Source organism: Macrobrachium rosenbergii, chromosome 5 (genome assembly GCF_040412425.1).
Source record: "Macrobrachium rosenbergii isolate ZJJX-2024 chromosome 5, ASM4041242v1, whole genome shotgun sequence".
Taxonomy (NCBI): Eukaryota; Metazoa; Arthropoda; class Malacostraca; order Decapoda; family Palaemonidae; genus Macrobrachium; species Macrobrachium rosenbergii.
In genome coordinates, this window is record NC_089745.1 from 59600089 (window position 1) to 59626096 (window position 26008).

The 26008-nt window shown below is 43.4% G+C and overlaps 1 protein-coding gene across 1 annotated transcript in view; it reads right to left on the bottom strand.

Moving 5' to 3' along the window:
* Positions 1–26008, bottom strand: part of LOC136838839 (U3 small nucleolar RNA-associated protein 6 homolog) — a 183268-nt gene that overhangs the window by 91191 nt on the left and 66069 nt on the right. The window contains exon 9 of the mRNA XM_067104476.1: positions 25044–25218. Coding sequence (XP_066960577.1) covers positions 25044–25218 — 175 coding nt within the window. The remainder of the gene's footprint in view (positions 1–25043; positions 25219–26008) is intronic.

Consider the following 26008-nt stretch of genomic DNA (forward strand, 5'->3'; position numbering starts at 1 on the left):
CTTTATGTTATTTGTACACCATACAAAACCTTAAAAATAATTGTTTCTGATAAAAACCATCACTTGGCAAACCTGAAACTGCTGGTACAGTAGAGAGGTGCACCAGGTGAACTTTTTAATAATAATAATAATAATAGTAATAATAATAATAATAATAATAATAATAATAATAATAATAATAATAATAATACAGGCAGTCCCCAGTTTACGACGGGTCCAGCTTACGACATTCCGAGGTTACGACGCTTTTCAAATATATTCATCAGAAATTATTTCCCGGTTTACGACACGTTCCTGGGTTACAATGCCCTGTACGCCGATCCGATGGAAGAAATATGGCTCCAAAACAGCAGAATAATCAAAATTTGGAGGTTTTTTGAAGAAAAACTCAATAAAAATGCAGTTTACATCATTTTCAAAACACCCAAAGCATTAAAAGTAGGGTTTTCTTTGGATTTTTGACGATTTTCGACAATTTTTCTGTTTACGACATGGCGTAAAAAGGGAACCCCCATCGTAAACCAGGGACTGGCTGTAATAATAATAACAATAATAATAATAACACCCCCACTAAGGTCATTCCTAAATTGTAGCACAACAGTGATTATGCATAATGATCGTGAGCACTTAGATTTGGGTAAATGAACTACCTCCATGGGTGAGTATCCCAGTGTTAGTAAAGGGATGCTGCTGCCTCATTTTGGCTCCAGCTGCACTGTTTTCTGTCTTACTTTTCAGCCATTATCTTGATTCTCTTCCCACTTAGCAGTCCAATTTCTATAACTTTACTTTATTCCAATATTCATCTCACCTTTAAGCTTCAAATTAGCCCGATGAGAGAGTAAAAAACAGATTTTAACATGTTTAACATGTTTATGGTCCCTCCAAGGCTCCACAAGACAGACCAACTCATCTTAAAGAACTCTCTCATAGTCAGTCTTGGCCAGAATAGTGCTTGTTGGCACAGTGATAGTTTAAAGGACACAAGGTAAGAGGGCTCTTTCCCTTGCTTACAGCAACTATCTTGGTTTTCCCTTCATCCTTCTCACACAGATGTGTCACAGCACATAAGTTGGCCATTTTTTCCCATTACTTGCAAAGTCAGCGCAAGAAAAAATACTTATCACAGATTTACATGCCTTTTTATCATGGAAAGTGGGTGGATTTGAGGACTCACAGCAGCTACCAAAACACGTTCTTATAGTGTAGCCACTGTTCATTCTCAATGGAGCTTAAAAAAGAAACTGACAGGTGATGAAATGACCAACCTCCTGAAAAAACACTTTGAGGCAAGTAACATACATTATTACTCACATTCTTTATTCCAGATACCCATTAGGATTTAACAATAAACAAGAAAAAGCATGAACTATCCCTCGCAGTTCTAAAATAACTTACCTAATTGTGTCGGGTCCAGTTGCAGGATTATTGTGCCTTCCCCGGCAATATTTAAGCATGACCACAGCATCAAGAAGGCCCCTGGCTTTCTGTTAAGGTGCCTGTGGAAGCATGTTTGCAATTATTTGAAGAGTGGGGTTTCTCCAACATTCATTTGGTCGAATCTGCCACACACCTCGACAGGGAGTCTGCTGTTACACTGAGAGACCCTGTGAGGTGACTTACTGACAGGTGCCATTTCCTTGCCTGAGCCATGTGTAGAATAGACAGCATGACTGCAATGAGAGGGGTTGAGTGTGAGCCCAACCTCTTGATACAAGTCACTGCTGTTATATTGTCCAGGAACAACAAAATGTGGGTCCTCTTCAGAGGTTTCAATTTTCAGAGAGAAAGAAAGAGCCATCAGCTCAAGGAAATTGATATAACACCTCTTCAGAACAGAACCACTACCTGACGATCCTCCCAATGGCCTCCCTAACCTGTCAAGGAGGCATCCAAGTGTATTATTACTTGCATGGACGGTGGAGTCAGTTTGACCTGTTTTGCCAGAGATCCCATCCAGGTCCACACATGGAGTCTTCCCACCAGAATATCTGAAAAGAGTATCCCAAAAAAGTCCCAACCATACAAAACGCTTGTTGGGTGTAAGATAGGAGTTATTCCAGTTTATCAGGATCCCCTATGGCTGGAGTCTGTTAACTCCTAATCTCAGGTTTCATAAGCACTCTTCTTCGGTGGCTTTTGAGATTAGCAATCATTTAGGTAGGCCACCCGTTTACTTCTTTCTTTTCTGAGTTCTCAGACAACTTATTACTGTTAATTTTGTTAAGATTCTTGGAGCAATGCTTAATCCAAAGGGCATGACCCTGAATCTATGTTTCCTTCCTTATCCAAACCCCTAAGAAGGAGTGGAAGAGAATGGCAGTAAGGACATGCCAGTATGCGACTTCCCAATTGACAAAGGAAGTCTAAATCCAACAAAGAATGAGCAAAAGTACTTGGGGAATGGTAGTCACCTGGAACCTGGAGTAAGCAATGTGTCTGTTCAAACTTGAAAGGTTGAGGATCACTCTCCATTCAGAGGAATCCTTCTTGAGGACACTGAAGAGACATGCCTAATGATAAATACACACACATTTCTCTATGGCTCACTTTTGGAGAGCCTTCTGTATGTTTTCTTCTAAGGAGGGATCTGGTTTTGGGAAAACTCCTAAAGGGGTGGGGGAGTAGAGACCATTGCCACTCCAGCCTTTACAAGATAATGCTGAGCCCCCAAGGGGAGGACTTCCACTGCATATGATGCTGTAGAAGGCAACTCCAAACCTTACAAGTCTTGATGGGCTCCACTTCTTCCCTTGCCCTTAATGGGCAATCCAGGAGTTGCCTTTCCTTTCCCCCAGTAGGTGCAGCTTTTTCCACCTCGAAAGGGGCACTGCTGTTGTTGTCCCTTCTGTTCCTGGAGGAATCCTTTAGTGGAGGCTGGAGACTTATATGACTCTAAAGTCATACCAATCCTTCTTAGGCTTAGATATAGGAAACCCTCAAGAGTACTGCTCCCAAGGTTCCACCTTGCCAAGAAGATCATATACTGTACAATTCTGTTGTCAGGTTCAATCAATGAATTCTGTATCAACAGAAGGGGGAAAAGTGTACTAATTATAAAATCATATATGGGAACATGTTGGAGCCTGGCAATACTCCTTTTCAAGCCTTGCTGCACCACTCCATGAAGTCATGAGTGTCCCCAAAGGATCAAAATAAGGGTCTTAGCAACTGCTACTAAGACAGTCTCCGGGAAGAATCTGGAAGCTCTCTCACTGCCACTTCCAGCATAGTAGCAGAGGTTATGATGTTAAGGAGCTTGAGCCCTACATGAAATTTAGACATAGCTATACCATCTGAGATTTTTCTGATAGGGGCCCCAAACTGCTGGGTAGCCACATCCCACAGGAACTTTTTCCACTCAAAAGGAAAACAAGTGTTGCCCATTCCTTTGGAGAGTTAACAAATACTGAGATGGCAGACACAAATGGCTTTATTGCTGCTTTCATCTCTCACTTCCCAGTAACCACAAAAGTCTGAAAATCTGCGTTCACATGATTTACTGTTTTGAATGTGTAAGGACAGAAAGCTGGGGTCACTGTGCAAGGGTATTGGTTCTCTAAGATTGCGGACATACTACACTTTTCATTAAACTGGAAAAAAATTGCCCCTATAGCTTTCATTGCTATATTAATAAGAAGGATTACTGTCTCCCTTGGCAGTTTTTGAATTCCTACAGATGGAGGGACCTAGCACCACTACATGTTGGGAAAAGCAGCCGTCCCAAAATTTAAAAAATCCAATCTCAATCACAGTTTTTGTTTCATTAATAAGGTATTTACCATCTGGTGAAATGATGCACATTAAGGCATCATGCCAAGGGTAATCAGTATTATTATCAGGGGTGAGTATTGGTGCCCCTGATAATTTCTGACTTGGGGGTTTTATAGTCTGACCTGGTTGTGGTATTAGTACCAGTTGGAACTACGGAAGTGGGTAGGCCATATCTCAAAGCACCTTCTGGTTTTGTTGGCAATGTTAACGACTGACTCAACTCCTTTTTGCCTTGGGATTTTTATCATACCATTTCTATGAGAGAACCAGTCTCTGCCTGGGTGGATTGTGCAACCTGTCCATCTCTCTTTTAAGGGCTGAAAAATTTTTACACGTCACATCCAACTCAGTAACCAAGATTGACATGAATTCCTCCTGGTAATCCTGAATAACGTCGCTGATATACTAACATTTGGTAACAAGGAATTCCTTAATACTGCCGAAGATTTCCTCTCAGAATCCTGATAGAGCATAGTGGAATCTGTCTATTAGGGATGCCCACATAAACTGATAGCGCCAAGGCAGCCACATCGCTGCTGCCTGGCAAGTTGGAAGTCTTTGATAGAACACTATAATCTCTATTAGTGACAGACACTTTAGACTGAAGAGGGTGGGCCTTTTTTGGGTTCTGCTCAACATCTGATTGACGAGACCTGTTAATGTCCCAGCGCCTTCAACAAGTGCCAACACCCAAGCCTAATACCAGCTATTTTTGAGCCTCTTCAGAAGCAACAGAAACTAACAACCCTATCTCTGTAGCATATCCACCATCCTCATTACCCTGCAATTAATTTTACCTTCTAATTCTTCAAACATTCTTCATGTCTTCGTGTTCCATTTGTGTACAGTACAGGTGGATACTCGTACAACCATTCTGTTTTCCACTTTCATTACATTATTCAAAATATCATGTGATATCAAATACTTTATAAAATAGGCACTGGGTTTATGATTTTGCACAATTGTAGGCTGTAATTATTCTAAATATGTAATTTGCCTATGTATTAATAACTTTGTCATCTTTATATTAAATTTACATTCTTGATTACTGCCAACATTATATCGTTTAAAATCTTGATAATTGCGTTACACTATGCTACGTTTATGTTTTGTATTAGCAAGTTTGTGCTATTGCACTGGACTGTATTTCACATACCATCCCTGCCTTCAAGATGCCTCTGTGAGTTCACATATGGGAAAATAATCCCATATGCAAAAACCAAGGGTCCGTATGTTAGGAAAGAAAAATGATGTCAACTCCATCAACTATTGCTTTCATGAGAGCATCAGCAGACAGAACGCTACAAGTCACCACTGCAGAAGGAGCTCCAAAGCTCTGCGAGGGAAATGCTGCTTATGAAGTGGGAGAAAAGCCACCACCGCCGAAGGAGTTCCAACGTTCTGAGAAGGATATGCTGCCAACGGAACAGGGGTAAAGGTGAGACCACCAAAGGGGTTCCAAAGCTGAGAGAGGGATATGCTCCCGACAGAACCAGAACCGTAAGACTATGAAGAGGAGAACGGGTTAACCTCTGAAGCTGCCGACTCAAAAACTGAAGTGGCAACCCCGGTACAGCTAGGCTAGGGGGAGAGCAGCAGGGCTTGGCAACTGTTGAAGGTGGATGAGACAGTCAAGAGAGAGGTCAGGAAATGGGGTAGTGGGCTACCAAAGGCTGGTACTCCTGGCAGACCTACAGAAGTCCAGATGTCTTCTGAGCCTTTGATCCTGAAAAAGAACATGATGGTGTTAGTTCTTCTCTCACAGGGGGGAAAACCTCCCACCCAGAGAGAGCAGGGGGGAGGGTACCCAGAGATAAAATATCTCCTGACCCCTTTTCCAAAGTTGAATCTAAGGAGGAATGGGAAGGGGTGAAATTTTCCAAGGAAGAAGCAACTAGAGGAAGAATGCATAAAAGGAAACAGACGTAGATTGAGAAGCAGCCATCAAAAGACCTTCTTCCCCCTTTGATGCTTCCTCTTGGAAAAAACCTCCACTGATCAGGAGTCCAAGAACGACATTCAGAGAGGGGAAGGGAGCGGGCCTTCGACTCACACCCACCCTACCCCAACAGACAGGGCAAGAAACAAGACAGGAACTATAGACAGGAACTCCCACTGGTCCTGGAGAGCAACAGATTGGGACCAAACGCACAGTCAAAGATCTTGCGACATCAAACTCCATGTTGAGGGAGAGGGGAAAGACTTGCTAGGTTTAAGCAAGAAGTATCTTTGTATGAACTAAATACGAAACACTCTCCTGAATACGAAACCCTCTCCTAAATACGAAACCCTCTAAAAGACTAAAACATTACAACATTCCAAGAAATTGTGTAGTCGAAAATAAAATACATTGTTTGTTCGTGAACACAGAACAGTGTGTTCATGAACAAACACCAAGGAGAAAAGTGTTGGGTTTGTGTAATTACAGAAAATAAAAAAAGTAAAATGATATATATGGAGAAAGTCGCACAAAACTTATGCAAACTTCGTAGCAAGAATAAGTCTGGAATAATAAGTGAATACAGTAAACCCCTTGTATTTGCTGGGGATGCGTAACACAAGCCCCGCGAATAGCTAAAATCCGCAAATATATACTTAAAACCCCTCAAAAAACACTTAGAAATGCCTATTTTGATAGTTCAAACACAAAAAAACCTTTTAAAAATGCTTATACCTGAATATTTTAATACAGGTAGTGCTCGAGTTACGATAATTCGCCTTACAATAATTTGATTTTGCAATGGGGTAAGCAATTAATACTGGTACAACAATATTTAGAAAATATTTTTAAATTTCCCGCGGGCGCAGGCAGCAGCATACAATCAGGCAGCAAGAGAGACCAAATTACAATAAACCAACTTCTTTTCCTCCATCTCTTTATCCCACCTTCTAGCTAACAAAGTAAAAGAGAATGATAAAAGTATTGCTAGTAATGTTATATTCTTGTGTAAATAGTTTTCACACTGTTAAATTTAAATTAGTAAAGCTCGTATTATGATGAAATCAAGTGAAAATAGTGAACGGAATCTTGGTTTTTCAATGAAAAACAAACATGCCCCCAAACGGTCAATTTCACAACAAGTCGTATTTAAATTATATTTCGATTTAAAAACACTCCGTATAATGAAAAATAACCTTGCCCCATTTAATAAAGTATCTAGAGATTAATTTACGCTAACTAGAAGCAACAGCGAAATACCACTTAATCGATTTCCAAACCAAAATATTGATTACTATGATCACAATTTATAATACAAAAGCAATATAAGAATATGTACAATATTCTTGGATACAGAGAAGTATCACAAGTCAATCTGCATGAACCTCCAGATGATATTAATAATTACTATATCGTATATGTATAGAGTATACTTTATAGTGTAGGCTAGGCTACCCTATACAGTATGTATACATGGTACTGAATATCCTAGTGTAGGCTAGGCTATATTCGAGATCTGTTTTTTCCAACAAACAATGGGTTTTTTGGAACCTAACCCCACTCAAAGTAGGATAATACCTGTAGTTTTATCAAAAAAAGTGCATTTAGTCATGAAAATATGAAAATACAGTAATATTTCTCAGTGAAAAAACCGTGAATGGGCAAATTTTCCGCAAATAATGTATATATTTCTGAGTTCCGGACCTGTGTCACCCGGTGAAATGTCCTTTAGAGCACACATTTCTAGGTATAAATATTGCTAAATATACCACAGAAAGAAAGCCAACAGGAATGCTGAGGTTACTACCCTCAGAGCGATCACCTATTATGTAACAGGTGTTGGTATAGAGTAGGGTGAGTGAATTTGTCCACTACCACAGGACCTAACTCTGTAGAATGTCCCAATGTCAAAACCCCCGGTACGAGAAGAGCCGTTCCAGCGGCAACTCACCTGGACCTGTACCTGACGACCTGAGCACCACCTACCCTCATTCCTTCTTAGCACGTGTTTCTGTTATCACGCTTTTGCTTGTGCTCTGTGTTCTTTTCGACTAATTTGGAATATCATGTCTTCCGTCACTGAAATCATCGCCACTAAGTTAAGTACTCCTCTCCTAGCAGGGTTTTAGTTGTATCGAGGCTGTATTTGGCCCTTAATTTAATAATTATTGGGTCAAATATCGGGCCTTCCTCTCTCGCCCCGGCCCCGCCATGATGACCTAGCGGTACGCCTCTATAGACCAGTTCAGTAGAGGTTTCGCTGGGTCATTTACATTAATGTTTTGTCTTACATTTGACGTTACCCCTTCAGGAAGTTCATTTTGGGGAATTTTATCTACATTGAGCGGGCCAGTGTGCTGGTATTAATACTGGTGTTAGTATCAATTCTTTAGGGAGCGCCCTCCCACGGTTTTATGCTTTTAACCCCTTCATAAAGAATTTTTTGGCTTCGCTCGAGTAGATTTTGTTCCCCAAGCTGGTGCTGTCTTACAGTTGGTTTTTCTGAATTGTGATACAGTGGATGACATGGATATCTATGGATTAATATTACCTTAGCTTGGCGTCAGGAGCGGCCATTTTGGTTGCCCACTTCCTGTTCACTTCGCTCGGGTAGAACATACCCCTAGCACAAGCGTTTATTATTTTATAATGTTGATTTGTTTATGTATTGATGTACTAGCCTGACCCTCTCGTCTTAATCGGTGGGTTAGGCTACGTAGGTTAGCTTTGCTCATTGACTCTGCTCCCTTCTCTCCCGACTTTGTCGCTTGAGTCGTGGAAGGAGGTGTGGGCCGGTGAAGGGAGCGCCACGTTCGTTGTTCCATCCGTTGTTCCGTATGTTTTGGGTATGCTTGGATTCTCTGTTAATCCTACTCCCCCTCTAATGAAGGGAGAAAAGTGATTCGCAATGCATAGCCCTGTGCCCTACATGTCGGTCTTCGGTTGGCCTTCTGAACAAAAATTTTCTCCCCTTCACAGTTCCCCCCTACCTCCCCTTCCTCCACTCTCTCCCTTTTTTCCCTTTATAGGCTTCGTCTTCAGGGAAAAGATGTGAGTTGGGTTGCAGTAATCCAATGTGCTTAGCCTAACCTCTCTTCATAACTTCTGGCTAGTGTCTTCTTCCCCCTGCAGGGGAAGGCTCGGTACATTTCAACACCCGGTAAGGGGGTTGCGGTCAGTGTCTGGTGGTTTCCCCCACTCAGTCGGCCTTAGTATCGTGACACAGCCATGTCGTTACTCCCCCACCTTTCCCCTGTATAGCAGGTAAGGTGTTATCCCTCCCCGTGTGTGGAGCGTCGTCCTCTCGGGGCCATCACTCTCTAGGGGGGGGACCTAGACGGGTCTCCAATCGGAGGTTATCCACCCTCCTGGTATCCGTTTTAACCTCGCACACCTCGCTAGTGTTTCGTTTGTTCGCTTCCTCATTGGTTCGCGGAACTCCGGACACTTTCAGGGCCTACACAACCCTAGCTGACTCCGTCGGTACCCCCAGTACCGCTAGCCATTTCCACTCCGGTGGTCTTTGGTTTTAGTAGGTTGGCTTTACTCACTTTTGTTCTCCTATGGACGTACGAGAACTGCTCTAATAGTGAACCACTCCGCCCCTACATCGTAACCAATGGCGGGGGTAGCGGAGTTTCCGGGGTCTCAGTACTGGAATGACATGTCCAGCATTTAAAAAACTGCTATTCCATGTATTTAACCAGCGAATTTTCTGCGGTCTCCGCACCTATGGCAATTTATATTTAATTCTAAGTGTGCATAACCTTAGGTTAAGGTATATATATCATTCACGTCGGATTATATCCGGCGTCACTTAACTTACTCTGTCATGTTGCATGATTTTAGGTTAAGGTATATATTATTTCCGTCGGTTTAACTCCGGCGTTCCTTAACTTATTTGCCATGAATAATATATTTGTTTTGCTTCACCGGACTGCTCCGGTAGGACTAATCGGCTAATTGCATGACCTGTTATCTGCTCGAGCATAAGGGCCCTATCTCCGCCGGATTTACTCCGGCATGCCTTCAGATAAGCATACTCATATACAGTTTATCCATACAGATGGTACGCTGCCAGAAGTCCGGGTGCACTGCAGTGCTGCACCAGCCCTGTGGCCATGTTGTCTGCCGCTCCCACTCTGGCTGCACAGTCAGAGTGGGAGACTTGATCGTCTGGCACCCGGATGGATGTGAAGTGTGCTACGCTTTGTTTGAGCAGTTCCAGGACGAGTCGGTAAGCCTAAAGTTACGGCCTTTAGTTTACCTGGTTCCTTGACTTATTTGATAGTTTATAAGGTCCTTGTTATATCCCTTATATATATTTTAAGTCCTTGATGTGCAATTAGTTAGTCCTTGTTATTTTCAGGCCAATCAAGCTTCTCGCAACACTTCCTTGGCCACCCTTAGGAGTTGGGTGGCTGGCTTTGGGAGGAACGTCCCGTCGGGGAGGCCATGTGTTCTGGCGGAGGCCATCTGTAACCTCCTCTTCCCCGGCGCCCGGTTCGCTGCGGCTGTCCCAGCAGAAGTGGCAGGCCCTTTGATCGAACATATCCGGGAAGCGACGCAGCCCTCCCAGGAGGTCATAGCAGCGGAAGTGTCAGCAGAAGTGGCAGCCATTAACTTGGACCTGGAGCCCATGAATGTGGAACCGGACCAGGAGGTAGGTAGGGAGGTAAGTGAGGCAGGGGGAGCGGACTCCCTTTTTAATTCCCCTTCATCCTCTGTATCTTCTTTTCAGGGTTTCCAGAAGTCCTCCTACCTTGAGGATAGGTCGACATCGACCATCCCCAAGGTAAAAAAGTCACTAAAAGGTAAGGGATATAAGTCCTCTTCCTCCCGCAAGGCAACTCCCTTTCCCCCAGGGGAAGTCACGGGCTTCTAGCCCGGTGACTTCCGTTGCTAGTGACACTCCCCTGTAAAGGGGTCGAGAGCAAGGGCAGCCAAAGCCAGCCCCCCTCGTCAACCTGCTTCCAATTTCCAAGAATTGGCAAGCATGCTGCTTGATACAATCAACAAGCAGATGGACGAGAGGTGGAAGACAGTATTGGAAAAGCTGCAGAGCCAGGAGACCAAGATCTCCGGACTAGTGAGCTCCGGTAGGTCAGCTCCGTCCTTCACCATTCCGGACGCCTCCGCCCTTCCTCCTTTCGATAAGGGGAACCCTTGGCGCTTGGCTCTTCATGCTCCCCAGCATGAGGATACATTAACCATTGAGGGCCTAGGGACGCGCAGACTTCAGGAGTTGGAGTTCTTTCCTCCAGGTCTGCTTCCCCCCTACCCAGGCTTCGCTAGATTGACAGAGAAAGCGTGGGTGAGAACAGATAAGGTCCCTAAGGAGACAGTCATCTTTCCTAGGGATCAGGCTCAGTCGGCTCTGCTTCGCACCCTTGCGGACTGGGAAGCAGAAAACACAAAGTTGACCCCCTTCAAAGGAAATTTTACGATGTTTTCTTTGGGGGATAAGATCACAACTCCTTGCATGTCGAAAGTGGCTCAGGCAACTGTTCAGGCATGCATGGAGGGTAAGTCGATGCCGCAGCTCCGGGAGACCGATCCCACCTCTTTGGTCCTCCCCGGTGACTCCGAATTCTGGAACGGAGTTCCGTCCACCTTTACGGCGGGCAAGCTGGACCCAGACTGTGCATCCACTCTCTTCAGTGAGCAGCTTCCCAAAATTCCGGAGGCCCTCCTGAAGCCGGAGTTCGACGCTAGGTGTCGGCTGAGCCGTGCAATGAACTCCTTGTGCATGGCAGAGGCAACAGTGGTGCTGTATTCAGATGAATCCTTTTTCCAGGTCTTAACTAAATCTCTGCTGGCGGGATTCCAAGCAGACCTGTTTGACTTTACAGTGGCAAGGACGAACTGTCGCAAACGTATTTTTGCGGACGCCACTATTAGGCACGAGCCTAATAAACTGATGAAAAGCTCGATTTGGGGGGCTAATTTATTCCCCGAGGACGAGGTGAACAATGTCCTGGCGGAAGCAACCAGGGCCAACAAGAGCCTCCGCTCGCGGTGGGGTATTCCCGCCAAACGCAAAATCTCCGAGTCCTCCGGTTCCCATGGCAGGTCGGGGAAAAGGTATAAGAAGTTTAGGAGGCCACAAACCCCAACCGTAGTTCAGGCTGTACCAGTCTCTCCGGTCGGTCAGCCTTCCACCTCAAAGGCCCAACCCCAACAGTTTGTGCTGGTGCAGCCGGCACAGCATTCCCTTGCCTCCCCCACCTTTGTGACGTCTCCGGCGTACAACCCAGCCTATGAAAGCCATGGTTCCTTTCGTGGCTTCAATAAAAATGCAAGGGGAAGCAGAGCAAGGGCTGCCTTCAGAGGCAAGGCTGCATTGCCGTCCCTCTCCCGGGGAAGAGGCGGCCGGGGCAGAGGAAGTAAACCTTCCCCTTCCCAATGAGAAGATTCAGGTAGGCGGGAGGCTTTACCTGTTTCGGAATCAGTGGACCTTCAGCCCGTGGGCCCACAGTATAGTCTCCAAGGGACTGGGATGGAGTTGGGTCAAGGACCCACCACCTCAGGTCAGGTTGCATCAACCCCCTTCACAAGCCCTGCGGGACTTCGCGAAGGAACTACTCCAAAAACGGGCCATAAAGAAAGTGAGGCACCTGAAATTCCAAGGCAGACTGTTCAGCGTCCCCAAAAAAGGCTCCGCTCAACAAAGAGTAATCTTGGATCTGTCTCGTCTCAACCTTTACATACAATGCAACAAATTTCGCATGCTTACAATCTCTCAGGTACGGACTCTACTTCCTCGTGGAGCCGTCACCACGTCTATAGATCTTTCAGACGCATACTATCACGTCCCGATTGCGAGAAACTTTTCTCCTTACCTAGGATTCAGGCTGGGAAGGCAAGCTTATGCATTCAGAGTCATGCCATTCGGGCTCAACATAGCGCCCCGAATATTCACCAAGCTGGCAGAGACAGTAGTACAGCAGTTACGGTCCCGGGGATCATGCTGGCCGCATACCTAGACAACTGGATAATCTGGGCATCCACCGTCGGGGAATGCCGGAGAGCTACAGCCATAGTGATCGAGTTTCTGGAGTCCCTAGGCTTTCAGATAAACAGGGAGAAATCCCGTCTAACTCCGGAGGCTCGGTTTCAGTGGCTAGGTATCCAGTGGGACCTAGACTCACACAGACTGTCTCTTCCGCCAGCCAAAAGAAGAGAGATAGCCAAGGCTACCAGGCACTTCCTCAAGTGCAGGAAAGCTTCTCGCAGGACTCAGGAGAGGATCCTGGGTTCTCTTCAGTTCACATCTGTCACAGATCTGCTGCTGAAGGCAAAACTGAAAGACATAAACAGAGTGTGGCAGAGACGAGCCAATATCAAACTCAGGGACAAGGTGTCTCTAGTCCCTCCAGTTTTGAGAAAAAGACTCCGGCCGTGGTCAACAGTCAAGGGTCTGTCAAAATCGGTGTCCCTTCAATTTCCTCCTCCATCACTAGTAATTCACACAGACGCTTCATTAAGCGGCTGGGGAGGATATTCTCAAGACAAAAAAGTACAAGGAACATGGTCCACAATGTTCCGCCAATTCCATATCAACATCCCGGAAGCACTGGCAGTGTTTCTGACTCTGAAAAGGCTTCGCCCTCCCAAACAGATCCATATCAGGCTGGTTTTGGACAGTGCAGTGGTGGTACACTGTATAAACAGGGGAGGCTCCAAGTTGAGTCGTATCAATCAAGTGTTGATAGCCATCTTCTCTCTGGCGGAAAAGCACAAGTGGTACCTATCAGCCACTCATCTTGCAGGGGTCCGGAATGTCATTGCGGACTCTCTGTCCAGGTCAACTCCGCTGGAGTCGGAGTGGTCTCTGGACAGAGCCTCGTTCGATTGGATTTGCCTTCAGGTCCCCCCAGGTCTCCAGGCAGACTTGTTTGCCACGGAGAGCAACCACAAACTTCCTTGTTATGTGGCCCCCAACCTGGACCCTCAAGCTCATGCCACAGATGCAATGACATTAGACTGGAACAAGTGGCAGAGGATTTACCTGTTCCCTCCGGTAAACCTGCTGCTGAAAGTGCTGCACAAACTCAGGTCTTTCAAGGGGCAGGTGGCTCTGGTAGCTCCCAATTGGCCGAAGAGCAGCTGGTACCCTCTTCTGCTGGAGCTGAAATTCAAGTGTCATCTGTTACCCAGACCCAAACTGACACAAGTAGTACAAACGCGGACTGTGTCAGATTCCTCAAGAATTCTGAATGCCCTGGCTTTGTGGACTTTATGAAGTTCGCCGCTCAGAGAGGGGCGGATATAGACCCAGTTAACACTCTGTTCTTGGAATCAGATAAAAGAGAATCTACTCTCAGGCAGTACGATTCAGCAGTTAAAAAACTGGCATCTTTCCTTAAACATTCTGAAGCTCAGGTTATGACCGCGAATTTGGCAATCTCTTTCTTTAGGTCATTGTTTGAAAAAGGTCTAGCTGCAGCTACAATTACCACAGCTAAGTCAGCCTTGAAGAAAGTGTTTTTGCATGGCTTCAACATTGACCTAACAGACTCATACTTTTCATCAATCCCAAAGGCATGTGCTCGTCTGAGACCAGCAACCCGTCCTCACACGGTTTCTTGGTTTCTTAACGATGTTTTGCAACTAGCATCAGAAACTGATAATGATAACTGTTCATATTTGAGTCTGTTAAGGAAGACGTTGTTCCTAATTAGCTTAGCTTCAGGTGCTAGGATATCGGAACTGTCCGCTCTCTCTAGAGGTGTTAATCATGTAGATTTCCTCCCGTCAGGAGAAGTTCTTCTTTCCCCAGACCAAAGTTTCCTAGCAAAGAATGAAGACCCTCAAGATAGGTGGTCTCCTTGGAAGGTTGTTCCTTTTCCACAGGATCCATCCTTGTGCCCAGTCACTACACTGAGAGCTTACTTAAGGAGAACTTCTCAGGTTTTGTCTGGTCCTCTTTTTATCAGGGAAAAAGGTGGGACACTTTCCTTAAAAGCTATCAGACAACAGATTTTATATTTCATTAAACAAGCTAACCCAGATTCAGTACCGAAGGTACATGATATCCGGGCAGTGGCAACCTCCACAAACTATTTCTACAATATGAATTTTGATGACCTAAAAAAGTATACGGGTTGGAAATCTCCATCAGTGTTTAAGCGCCACTATCTTAAATCACTGGAAGCTCTGAAGTTCCCTACAGTGGCTGCAGGGAGTATTATCCCTCCCTCCTAGTTAGTCTTTCCCCCATTCCCCTCCCGCCTGCCTGCCTCATTTGCTTTCCCTGCCATCTTCTCCTGGGCCACGCATGCTTCACATCCTGGCCCTAGTTTATGTATATATAATTGTACCTGTTTTGCAGTGTTAAGTTTAAGTGGATTTGTAAATTTTCTTTGTGTTAGTCTTAAGTTTGAGTACTGTTAATTGTCTATGTTTCATGGTTACTTTAAGTTTTGATACTATCTGTTCAGAACCTTGTTTTGTCCACAAAGATTCTTAGTCTTAAGTTTAATGTTTAACTTATATTTCTCTACTGCTGAGATAATTAAATTAGGCTTAAGTAACGGTGCCTTTATTTATCTCTACCTTTTATTTGTCACTTATAATCCTTCACCTTGCTTGGTATGATTCTCTGATACAATTTCACCGGCTGACACAGGTCCGGAACTCAGAAAAGGGATTTTGACAAAGGAAAAATCTATTTCTGAGGGAGGACCTGTGTCACCCGGTGACCCTCCCAGGTTATTCAATTTCCCCCCCCCCCTAACAGGCATACCAAGCTAGTTATGTGGGTGCTAATCTGGAATGAGGGTAGGTGGCGCTCAGGTCGTCAGGTACAGGTCCGGGTGAGTTGCCGCTGGAACGGCTCTTCTCGTACCGGGGGTTTTGACATTGGGGCATTCTACAGAGTTAGGTCCTGTGGTAGTGGACAAATTCACTCACCCTACTCTATACCGACACCTGTTACATAATAGGTGATTGCTCTGAGGGTAGTAACCTCAGCATTCCTGTTGGCTTTCTTTCTCTGGTATATTTAGCAATATTTATACCTAGAAATGTGTGCTCTAAAGGACATTTCACCGGGTGACACAGGTCCTCCCTCAGAAATAGATTTTTCCTTTGTCAAAATCCCTTATATGTTCCATAGAGAAATCCACGAATATTTGAGTCCGCGAATCGTGAGAACACGAATACGGGGGGTTTACTGTATACTATTATTGAGACATAGAAAAACATATTGGAATATTTCAATATATCAATATATGCAACGTATAAACAAAAAGTATAAACAGAATATTATAAAATCAAACAGAATATTATAAAATCAAACACAAAAGAGAAAGCCAAATGGCAGGACAGAGAAGGGAACGCCCGTCTTGTAGAGACTGCAGCCAAAAGTAATAACTGTGCATAACTGAATGTACACCAACTGCTTCCGCCCCTACCACCGGTAACCATTACCATAACCAACCTTGGAAAAGTTTAATGGCCAGACTTCCAGCTCACTGACAGTTAATCCCATTTGTAAAGACCTCAGATTTGTATGTTAGGAAAAATACAAATTACTTTAAAAATATGTCATATTTATGTCTAAGCTTGACAGGAACCCATTAACTGGAGAACCTGGCTGCAGTTAGAAGAGCCTTGGGTTATGGACGCCATCAGAGATGGCTACCGACTACCATTTCTCAGAACAATACCCCCTACTTGCACTGATTCTAGTGGGTTTCCACTCTTACAGTTAAAACTCCATGGGGTTTCAAGCATTGGACAACAAGGTAAGGCCAATGCTGGAGAAGCAGGCTACTAAGTAAGGACAATGCTGGAGAAGCAGACTATGAAGGAGGCACTAGGGTTTTACAATGACATTTTTGCAGTTCCCAAGAAAACAGGTGGTCTGGTGGCCTGTTATCAACTCAGCCTGTTGGACAAGTTCCTTCACAGAATTGCGTTCAGGACTGAACCTAAGTCCTTGGTTTGTCATTTCACCAAGGAGGGAAGACTGCTGGACTCTCTGGACTTGAAGGATGCTTACTTTCATGTCTCGATTCACCTGGCTTTGTAGAAACACCTTTGCCTCACCTAGATGTAGAAGATATATAAATTCAAGGTTCTTAACTTTGCCATGGACTGCACTCCGCTTGCTTTTATTAGTGGCAGTTTAGACTCACAGGACTAGCGTAAGACAAAAGATACCTGAACACTGGCTGGTGATTACACTGTCAGTCACAAAGCTGCACCAACATCTATACCCCTTGATCCAACTTGGAATAGTTAGATATAACATTCCAGACAACACTACACACCTTTAACATATCTTTAACATAAATAAAGTTACAGTAGAATTCAGCAGAGGGAGGTCAGGATCCATACATCATCAAGAACCTGCAATGGCAGCAGGATTTAATACTGGTTCCTCTCTGGAGACATTATTACTCACAAAAACATCAAACCTGTTTTAAACGACTATCAATTGCGAACTAAAAGTTTGCTCTACCCAACCAGACCGATTTGTTCTTAAGCCAACCTAGAACATATGCCTATTCCAGGCCTCTACAATCCTGACAACTTACTTTGATAGCTCCACTCTGTCCAGATCAAAATTGGCTCTAACATATCTAACTTCATCATTTTCTTCTTACCTCCTTACAGGTCTAGACTTTCTGGGTTACTAACTAAATCCCACACTGATGGCTTCCTAAATTAAGATGGATTTGTGGTGAAAGAAATCTAATTTTTTTTTTAACAAAATTCAATTTTTTTATACAAACCCAACAAATGTCTCAGCCCCAATGACTTTGTAACTGGCATTCCTGATTACATGAATAACGAGGCAGTAACAAGCTGTGGACCTGATGTTCCAGGTAGTATATGGGCCAGTCTTCACCATCAGAAACAAAGAGCACATATTTAGGCTATATTTAAGAGTTAGCTTATATCTTTGCACCATTAGGTGTGCTTGGCATTCAAAATAAAACAAAACAACCCTTGGCTAATCACCTGTTTCCCACCAGGTGACTTTGGAAGTTTACATTTCTGTCAGAATTCTTCATGACCACCCACTAAGATGTTGAGAGGCTGGATAGGTTTCCTCTTTAACATAGGTAAGTTTCCAAAAAATTAATTTTATCATGAAAATTCTCGTTACAGGCAGTCCCCGGTTATTGGCGGGGGTTCCGTTCTGACAGTGTGACAATAAGCGAAAATTGCTGATAACCAAAAATCGGCAATTTTTGATGCTTACTGGCGCAGATAACCAAGTATCGGCACCAATAACCAGAGATTGGCGCCAATATCTGATTCTCAGTTCTGATATGCAGAAATTGGCGATTTTCGGCGCTGAAAATCACCGATTTTCGTCGCTAGACAAGCGCCGTAAATCCGGATCGCTGATAATCAGGGACTGCCTGTATTTGGAATGAATACCTACTGTTAAAGGTAGCTGACTACCACACTGAATGAGGTTGGTGGGTTAGTGCAGCCAGAGAAACAATGTTCAGCCGAGTGAACTAAAAGTTTTTTAATGAGGGGAGAAAAAGCTTCTCAACATTCCTGCCTGTTGTGTGATCCTTACTGGCAAGTACTATTGCCACACGTTGAAACTACAATAGGGTGTAAGGCCCTCACAGCGAAACTTGTCAGAGGATCCTTACAGCGAAAAAAGGACTCTATCTCACAGAATACTAGCGACTCATGTGCCTGAGTCAAAAGCCCTTAACTGACAGTCCAAAACTAAAGACAACTACCACCTTCATATATGAAGGTGTGCTCCTATACACCAATGTGTACCTTCATGCTCCCAAAATTTAACAGCAAAATTTCCTAACAACTAACAATAAGATAAAAAGCAAGGTTACTATCATATTTGGTTCAGGAGAAAGCACCCCACTGTAATGATAGGACTAAGGGCTTTACACTTCATGCTAAATTTGAACATTTCACAAATATGAGTCAACAGCAGTTACATCTCCCCTCAGCTGCATGACAACCTTCTCTAGTGAAACGTTCTAAAAGAAATAAAGATGTGCTTACCGTACGGAAGCCAAGAGGATTATTTTCAAAAATGGTGAAAGCTCAGAAATCAACTCTGTGTGCATTGACTTGAGTATTTTTGGACATCGGAGTGTTTGTATAGAGGGATGAGTGAGTTTTTTAATTAGCATTTCCCAACGTTCTGTGTGAGAGAGAGAGAGAGAGAGAGAGAGAGAGAGAGAGAGAGAGAGAGAGAGAGAGAGAGAGAGAGAGAGAGAGAGAGAGAGAGTGTAATTGTTGTTAGTGAGTGCTTCGGTTGTTGGAAGAGGGATGAGGTCGTTAGTTTGTTTACGGCGCTGTCTGTCTGTGGAATATGTGAAGGATTTTTCGGTTTTTGAGTGAGTCGTGAGTCAGAGCTAGTGCCGGTCAGTCGATTGGTCTTGGACAGTTTTTTGTGTGCTTTTTGAGGGTTGTTGGTTTTTCTTGTTAGTGTGCTGTTCTTGTTGTGTATATAGTTCTATCTTCTTTTTTTTAGGTTTCCTTGTTTTGTTTGTGTGGTTTTGTGTGCTGTGTTGGCGACCGTGGATGCCTTACTACATCTTCCAGCAACCGAGGATCAGGGTGAGTGTTGTGTACTGTTTTTTGTGGTTTTGAATTCCACCACATTATATTTGGCGCCCAACGTGGGGCTGTTGTATAATTGCTGTTAAGATTGTTTGTGGTGGGTAGAGTGAGAGTAAGAGGTCAGGATGAGTGAGGTAGAGAAACTGAGAGAGGAACTCCGGGTGGCTAGGGAACTCCAAGGTAGGCTGGAGGAGGAGAATGGGAGGCTGAGGAGTGAGAATGAGGAGTTGAGGAGTCAGTTGGAGGAAATGGGGGTAATGCTAAGGAGTGCAAAAGAAGAAATGAAAGAGGAGATGAAATGGGGGGTGAAAGAGTCTGAAGAAAGAATGGATAAGAAGTTAGAGTCTGCAGTAAGCAGGATGCAGGAAATGATGAAGGGAATGTTTAGGGAGTTCTTTGGAGAAGGGGCTGTTGGAGGCAGGTCCTCTGGAACGTGTGAAGGGGCAAGAGAGAAAGAAAAGGAGGAAGAAGTGAATGGAAGCGTGAGTGATGAAAGTGATGTGGGAATAGGAAGTAAGAAACGAGAGAATGAGAGACAGGGTAAGGAAAAGGGGAATGAAAAGCAAGGGAAGGAACAGAGGGAAAGTAAGGATAAGTCAGGGGAAGAAAAAGGGAAGAAGGGAAAAGGAAAGGAAACTGGTAAGAAAGGTAAGGAAGTGGGAAAGGCAGGAAAGAAGGGAGAGGGTAAAGGCAGCAGTGATAGTGAGGTGGATGGAGGTGAATGGATAAAAGTGGATAAAAAGAAGGGGAAGAAGAGTGTAATGAGTAAGATGAATGTAAGTGCGGAAGTGGACTCTTTGTATTCGGAAGAGGGTATGAAAGGACAAAGTGAAAGCAGCGACAGTGAGAGTGAAAGTGAGAAAGAAGTGAGAAAGGCTATGTATGTGAGGGAGGTACCCCGGTGTGAAAGGTATGATGCGTATGGAAGGAGGGATGTGCATGATTTCTTTAGGGAGTATGAAAGGTTTTGTCAGGATAAGTACGGGGAGAGTAAGAGAGTGTGGGCACGAGAATTAGGAGAATATTTGACTGGGTTTTTGCTTGATATGTATAGGGTTATTATGAGTGTGGGAGATGTTGAGTATGGCAAGGTGAAAGCTAGACTAGTTGAGCAAGCAAGGCGTATGAAAGCAAGTGTTAAGTATAAGAGGAAGAATGAATTTGATGAGGCAAGAATGAAAGCTGGGGAAACCTTGTCACTGTATGCTTGTAGGCTGGAGACATTGGCAAGGAAGAAGTTTGGGGATGATGGGATAGATGAATGTAAGGAGTTAGTATGGAAGTTGTTAGGGACAGTGCCAGATGGAGTTAGAGAATTTGTGAACTTGAAGCGGAAGAAGAAAAGATGGACGAGTGAAAGGTTGACTTGGGGAGAAATTTTGGAAATTGTAGAAGATTATGAGCTTGACAGGGTTATAAACGAGAGCAGAAGTGTGAGTGTAAGGGCTGGGATAGATGAGAGAGTGCCAGAGTTTGGAAGCTTTAGGGATGCAGTGTTGAGGGGCCCAATGAGAATGGCCAATAGTGTAATAGATAGGAGTGTAAGAGCAAGTAATGTGGAGGTGCCAGTGAGGATGAATGGTGGGTTTGTAAGGGGAACAACGGGTTGGACGGGTTAGGGATAGTAGTGTACAAAGGGAAGGTCGGTGAGTGGAAGTCGAGCGAAGTGTTTTAGATGTGGAAAGGAAGGACATACAAAGAATGAGTGTAGGTGGGCTTTAGGAGCGTGTTTGGTGTGGGCAATCGGGACATTTGGTAAGTGAGTGTACGAAAGATAGGGGTTAAATGCTACAGGTGCTGGCAGGTGGGTCATATTGCTAATGGTTGTAGGGGTGCCCGAGTGAATGTAATATGTGGCAACTGTGGTAAGAATGGGCATTATGCGTGAGAATGTGTTCAGAACCGAGAGCGAAGTGTGTCGAATGTGGAATGGAAGGGCATGTATCAAGTGTATGAAGACGAAAGAGGGTGACTGTGACAGCGAATTGGAAACTGAGTGTGAAGGGGTTCAAATGGGTGGATCCTCTAGGATGCAAGCGGTGCGTGTGATGCATGTACGTGAGGGGTTGTTGCATGAGGATCAGCAATTTGTTTTGATAGAGTATGGTAGGAAACGTAAGAAAGGGAAGAACGTAAGTGAACGGAATGATCGTAAGTTGTGTGATAGGGGTGTGAGTGCCAAAGTCAAAATGAGTGATAAAGCGTGTAATACGGATGAATGGGATGGTATGAATAGAACGATAGCATATGCGGGTTTGATATAACTGAGTTGACTGAACGTGTAGGGATGAGTGAACGGTTGGAGATGAGCGAAAGTGTAAGAGTAAGAGAGCGTAGCAGTAATATACGAGTGATTGAAAGCATGAATGAATCGTTGCAAGAATTGGAAAGGTCAATGAGCGAATGGGATGGGTTAGGTGAAGAATTGGGGAGGTATTTGGGAACGAGTTAGAGGGTATAAATGAGATTGTGGATGAAATTGAGAGTGGTAATAGTGAAGAAGATAGCGTGAATCTGAGAGAGAATGGAGGAGAAAATGTAAATCTGAATGTTGCTGGAAGAGAGAGCGAGTCTGACAGAATGATTGCGTGCCCGCGAACGCGTTCTAGAGGACCTGCTAGTGAGCATCCGTGGGTGTTGCGTAAGGCAATTTAAATGCAGTGTGAAAAGTGTTGGTTGGGAAATGCTAAAAGGGGGGAGAATTATAGAGGGATGAGTGAGTTTTTTAATTAGCATTTCCCAACGTTCTGTGTGAGAGAGAGAGAGAGAGAGAGAGAGAGAGAGAGAGAGAGAGAGAGAGAGAGAGAGAGAGAGAGAGAGAGAGAGAGAGCGAGTGTAATTGTCGTTAGTGAGTGCTTCAGTTGTTGGAAGAGGGATGAGGTCGTTAGTTTGTTTAAGGCGCTGTCTGTCTGTGGAATATGTGAAGGATTTTTCGGTTTTTGAGTGAGTCGTGAGTCAGAGCTAGTGCCAGTCAGTCGATTGGTCTTGGACAGTTTTTGTGTGCTTTTGAGGGTTGTTGGTTTTTCTTGTTAGTGTGCTGTTCTTGTTGTGTATATAGTTCTATCTTCTTTTTTTTAGGTTTCCTTGTTTTGTTTGTGTGGTTTTGTGTGCTGTGTTGGCGACCGTGGATGCCTTACTCCATTTTCCAGCAACCGAGGATCAGGGTGAGTGTTGTGTACTGTTTTTTGTGGTTTTGAATTCCGCCACATTTGGTCTCCTAACACCACAGATAAATACTTAACTCCTACTTAAAGGTTTATGTCTGTCCAGGTAAACCTGTAAGAGTTCTAACTGGACATAAGACAGCTACTTCTTCATTGTCTACCAGAGCAGTTAAATTAAGCACTGCCACAAATCTGGGAAGGGATCTCACTTCTATATCTTTTCTCTAAGCAATGAAAGAGAAGAGAGAGGTTGCCACAAGAACAAAGCCCACATACAAGAAAGGACTTGAAGCTCACTAATATAAACCCTTAAGAGTTCTAACTGGACATAAGACAGCCACTTCTTCATGCCTACCAAAACAGTTAAATTAGGCACTGTCACAAATCTGAGAAGGGCTTTCACTTCTATATCTTTTAAGAGCTCACGCTACAAACACAGTTGCGAGAGCAATACACTGTTCGTGTTAGGTGCAGAGCTATTTAATACTAAACAGTGTCCTAGCTTTCTCTTTTGACTGTTCGTCCATTCCCACAGGCTCTACTTCCATGATAATGCACCTTATCATAATCAGGTAAAAGTAAACTAAACAGCGCCGGTCAACGGATTCATCTTCGGCAAAAGGAAGTGAAAACGGAACAAGTCGAACTATGCACCGCTTAAATATTAAAGGAGAATCAACCAAATCACAGTGAAACTGAGACAGAAGAAAACAGCAATCTATGGACGATGATGGTGAGGCGAAAAACGCCAGAGAAGGTGACATACCATGGAACGTCAGCAATGACATCATGGAACGCCAGTAGTAAGTACGGATGACTGGGAAAGTGATGGCTGGTTGGGGAAGGCAGAGGGTTCTTGCATATCACCACAGAACCATGACAACAAGCCAGAGCCATCTGTACAACACTTAATAGGTGACTGCCAAGAAGCAAGAGCCGTTCTATCACCAGGCTAACGCACGCTAGATAAATAAGCGGCAGAAGAGGAAGAGCCACTATTACGAATAGGAATGACTGTCACAAGGTGAAGAATAAGAGGCAATACAGGGGAAAATTGAGTAAGAGGGGAGAGGGTTATCATCCGCTCATTGGATGATACAGGATGAGTAAATTATAACAGAAGAATTGATGCGCGGCTCAGAACTACTGAGCTAAATGTACTGTCTGTATCCCTAAATAACTCTACCAATTCACATAAATCATTATCACTCTCCAAAATGGATGATGAGTGAGCTGGTGAACATGAGCGCTTAGCAACCAAATAACATCTTTGGAGAACAGGTCGAATTCGAATCGAAGATGGTTGAGAGAGATGGTGAAAGGTACAGATCTTGGTCCTGAGACACACCATGGCTCCTTGTCTGCGGAGAAGACCAACGAACCCAGGACAGTCCAGAAGGGGGCTACGGACTGACACCAAGTCTTTGAAACCTCTCTCGCTGGGGAAACCAAAAAACGTCGATTATGGGGGGGGGTTCTTGTCCTAATATATACATTCAAATTTCTAACCATAATATAAAAGAATATTTCTCAATTACCTATTACAATATTTTTCTCCTGAACCACTTATGGAGCAAAAGAAGGCGGAGCACAAGGAGTGAGAGACAAAATAACCTAGGCTCTCAGGTAGGCTAATGGAGGAGGAAGAAGAAAGGCAACACCGGAAGACAAAAGGAAAAGACTGAGTAGGCTTATGGTGTGCCCTAATCAACTGTCTACGTGATCTATCAACCTTTAGCATCCTTCCGATACTTCACAAAATTTTCATCCTCTCATCAGATCACTCCTTATTATCTTCACATCAAGAAAACCACACTCATGCCTCAACAGCTAGGCTAACACACAGTGACCATCAAGCACAACCGAAACATTCGGTTTCCACAAACTCTTCCCTATACAGCCTAATGCTTTCATTTCTGCTTGTTGTAGACGACATAATGCAAAAACAGAAAATAAGCACAATACCGTACAGGAGAAAATCATCAAGCAATAGCCAACATTATTACTAACCCTGATGCACAAGGACACAACACGAAGAATTCTGACAAGAACTTAAACATTCCGGTGCCACCTGGTGGGAAACAGGTGATTACAGAGACAGTCATAGCGGGTTAGCCAAGCGTTATTTTGTTTTATTTTGAATGCCAATCGCACCTAATGGCACGTAGATATAAGTTAACTTTAACAGTTGGTAAGATAAATTCCAAATAATTACTTTTGTTTTCTCATAAAATCCATTCTTAAAATCTATGTAGCTGCACCATCCACAACAAGGCATTTGAGGAACCATACAAAGAAAACTGCCTAACATGACACTTAGGCTTCCTGTAAAGGCATGACTAAATTGAACTAACCTCAATCAAAAAAGTATCAGCAATGCACAATTACTGCATCTGTTTCCTCATACTCACAACAACAACAGCATTCAAGACCAATATAAAATTAGTGGATTTTATCTGAATATGAACAAAAACACAAAATATAATCCTCACTGTGTAACTGCATATTGCAGTTACACAATGTGATCCATTGTGTAACTGCAATATACTACAAAAGGGTTCACTGTTATTCCTCCAAAAAACATAAAAATAACTTACTCTTTATATCTTTTTCTTTGGGAATGGCTTTAATGCCATGAGGAAGCTCTCTCAACAACAAAGCCTTGAGGTATTCAACACACAGCGGGGATGAACCTGGATGAGTTTCAACAGCATCTTTTAAAACTTGGTCAGTTAAGCTACTTGAGCTAGTCTGTCTCTGTAACAGCTGGACCTAAAAAAAAAATAAATTTGAATATGTTATTCCAGTTACACAAAATGAAACTTTGTGCCCAAAAAAAAAAAAATCTGAATAAACTTGGCTCACAACAAACCCATAAAAAAAAACAGATTCTATGCTGACTCATCACCTACACCATGAATTATAGGTTCATGGCAGGTAAAAGCCTAACTTCTCCTGTATCTAGCTTTTGGTCAGCAAGTTTTGTTATCCTAGACTAGAATATTAAAATTTCATCACTTCAATATCCAAAAATATTTCTCTTTATACACAAAAATGATTTCCATTTTATGAACTATTTCTATTACTGTGCATGCATGCATTTAGAAAATTATTGATTCATGAGGATATAAAACAGGGGATGTCACATACTTTGTTAATCATTCAGTATGAACACGCACAATACGGATAAGACCTGAATATAAATACATATATACAGAATAACTGATTTACCTAAATTTAAACCAACTCTCAAAACTGGAATTTATTTGCTAAGATGGTCCTATTTTTCCTACATCTTAGCACAAACAAACCACTCTCTCTACATGGGTTGAGAACTATTTTAGTGGCCCTCATTAAAAGGCAGACCCTCACTCCTTTCCTAAGTCCCATGACATCTAAAAGGTGAGTACTGTATATTGTTATCTAAGTTTATGGTGAAAAGATTTTAATTTTTCAATACCCGTACTGGCAGCTCTTTACTCAAAGGCACCATTTATATTATTGAGGAGGCATATGCTCACAATTTTCTACATTTGCAAATATTTGTATGAGTAGTGAATTA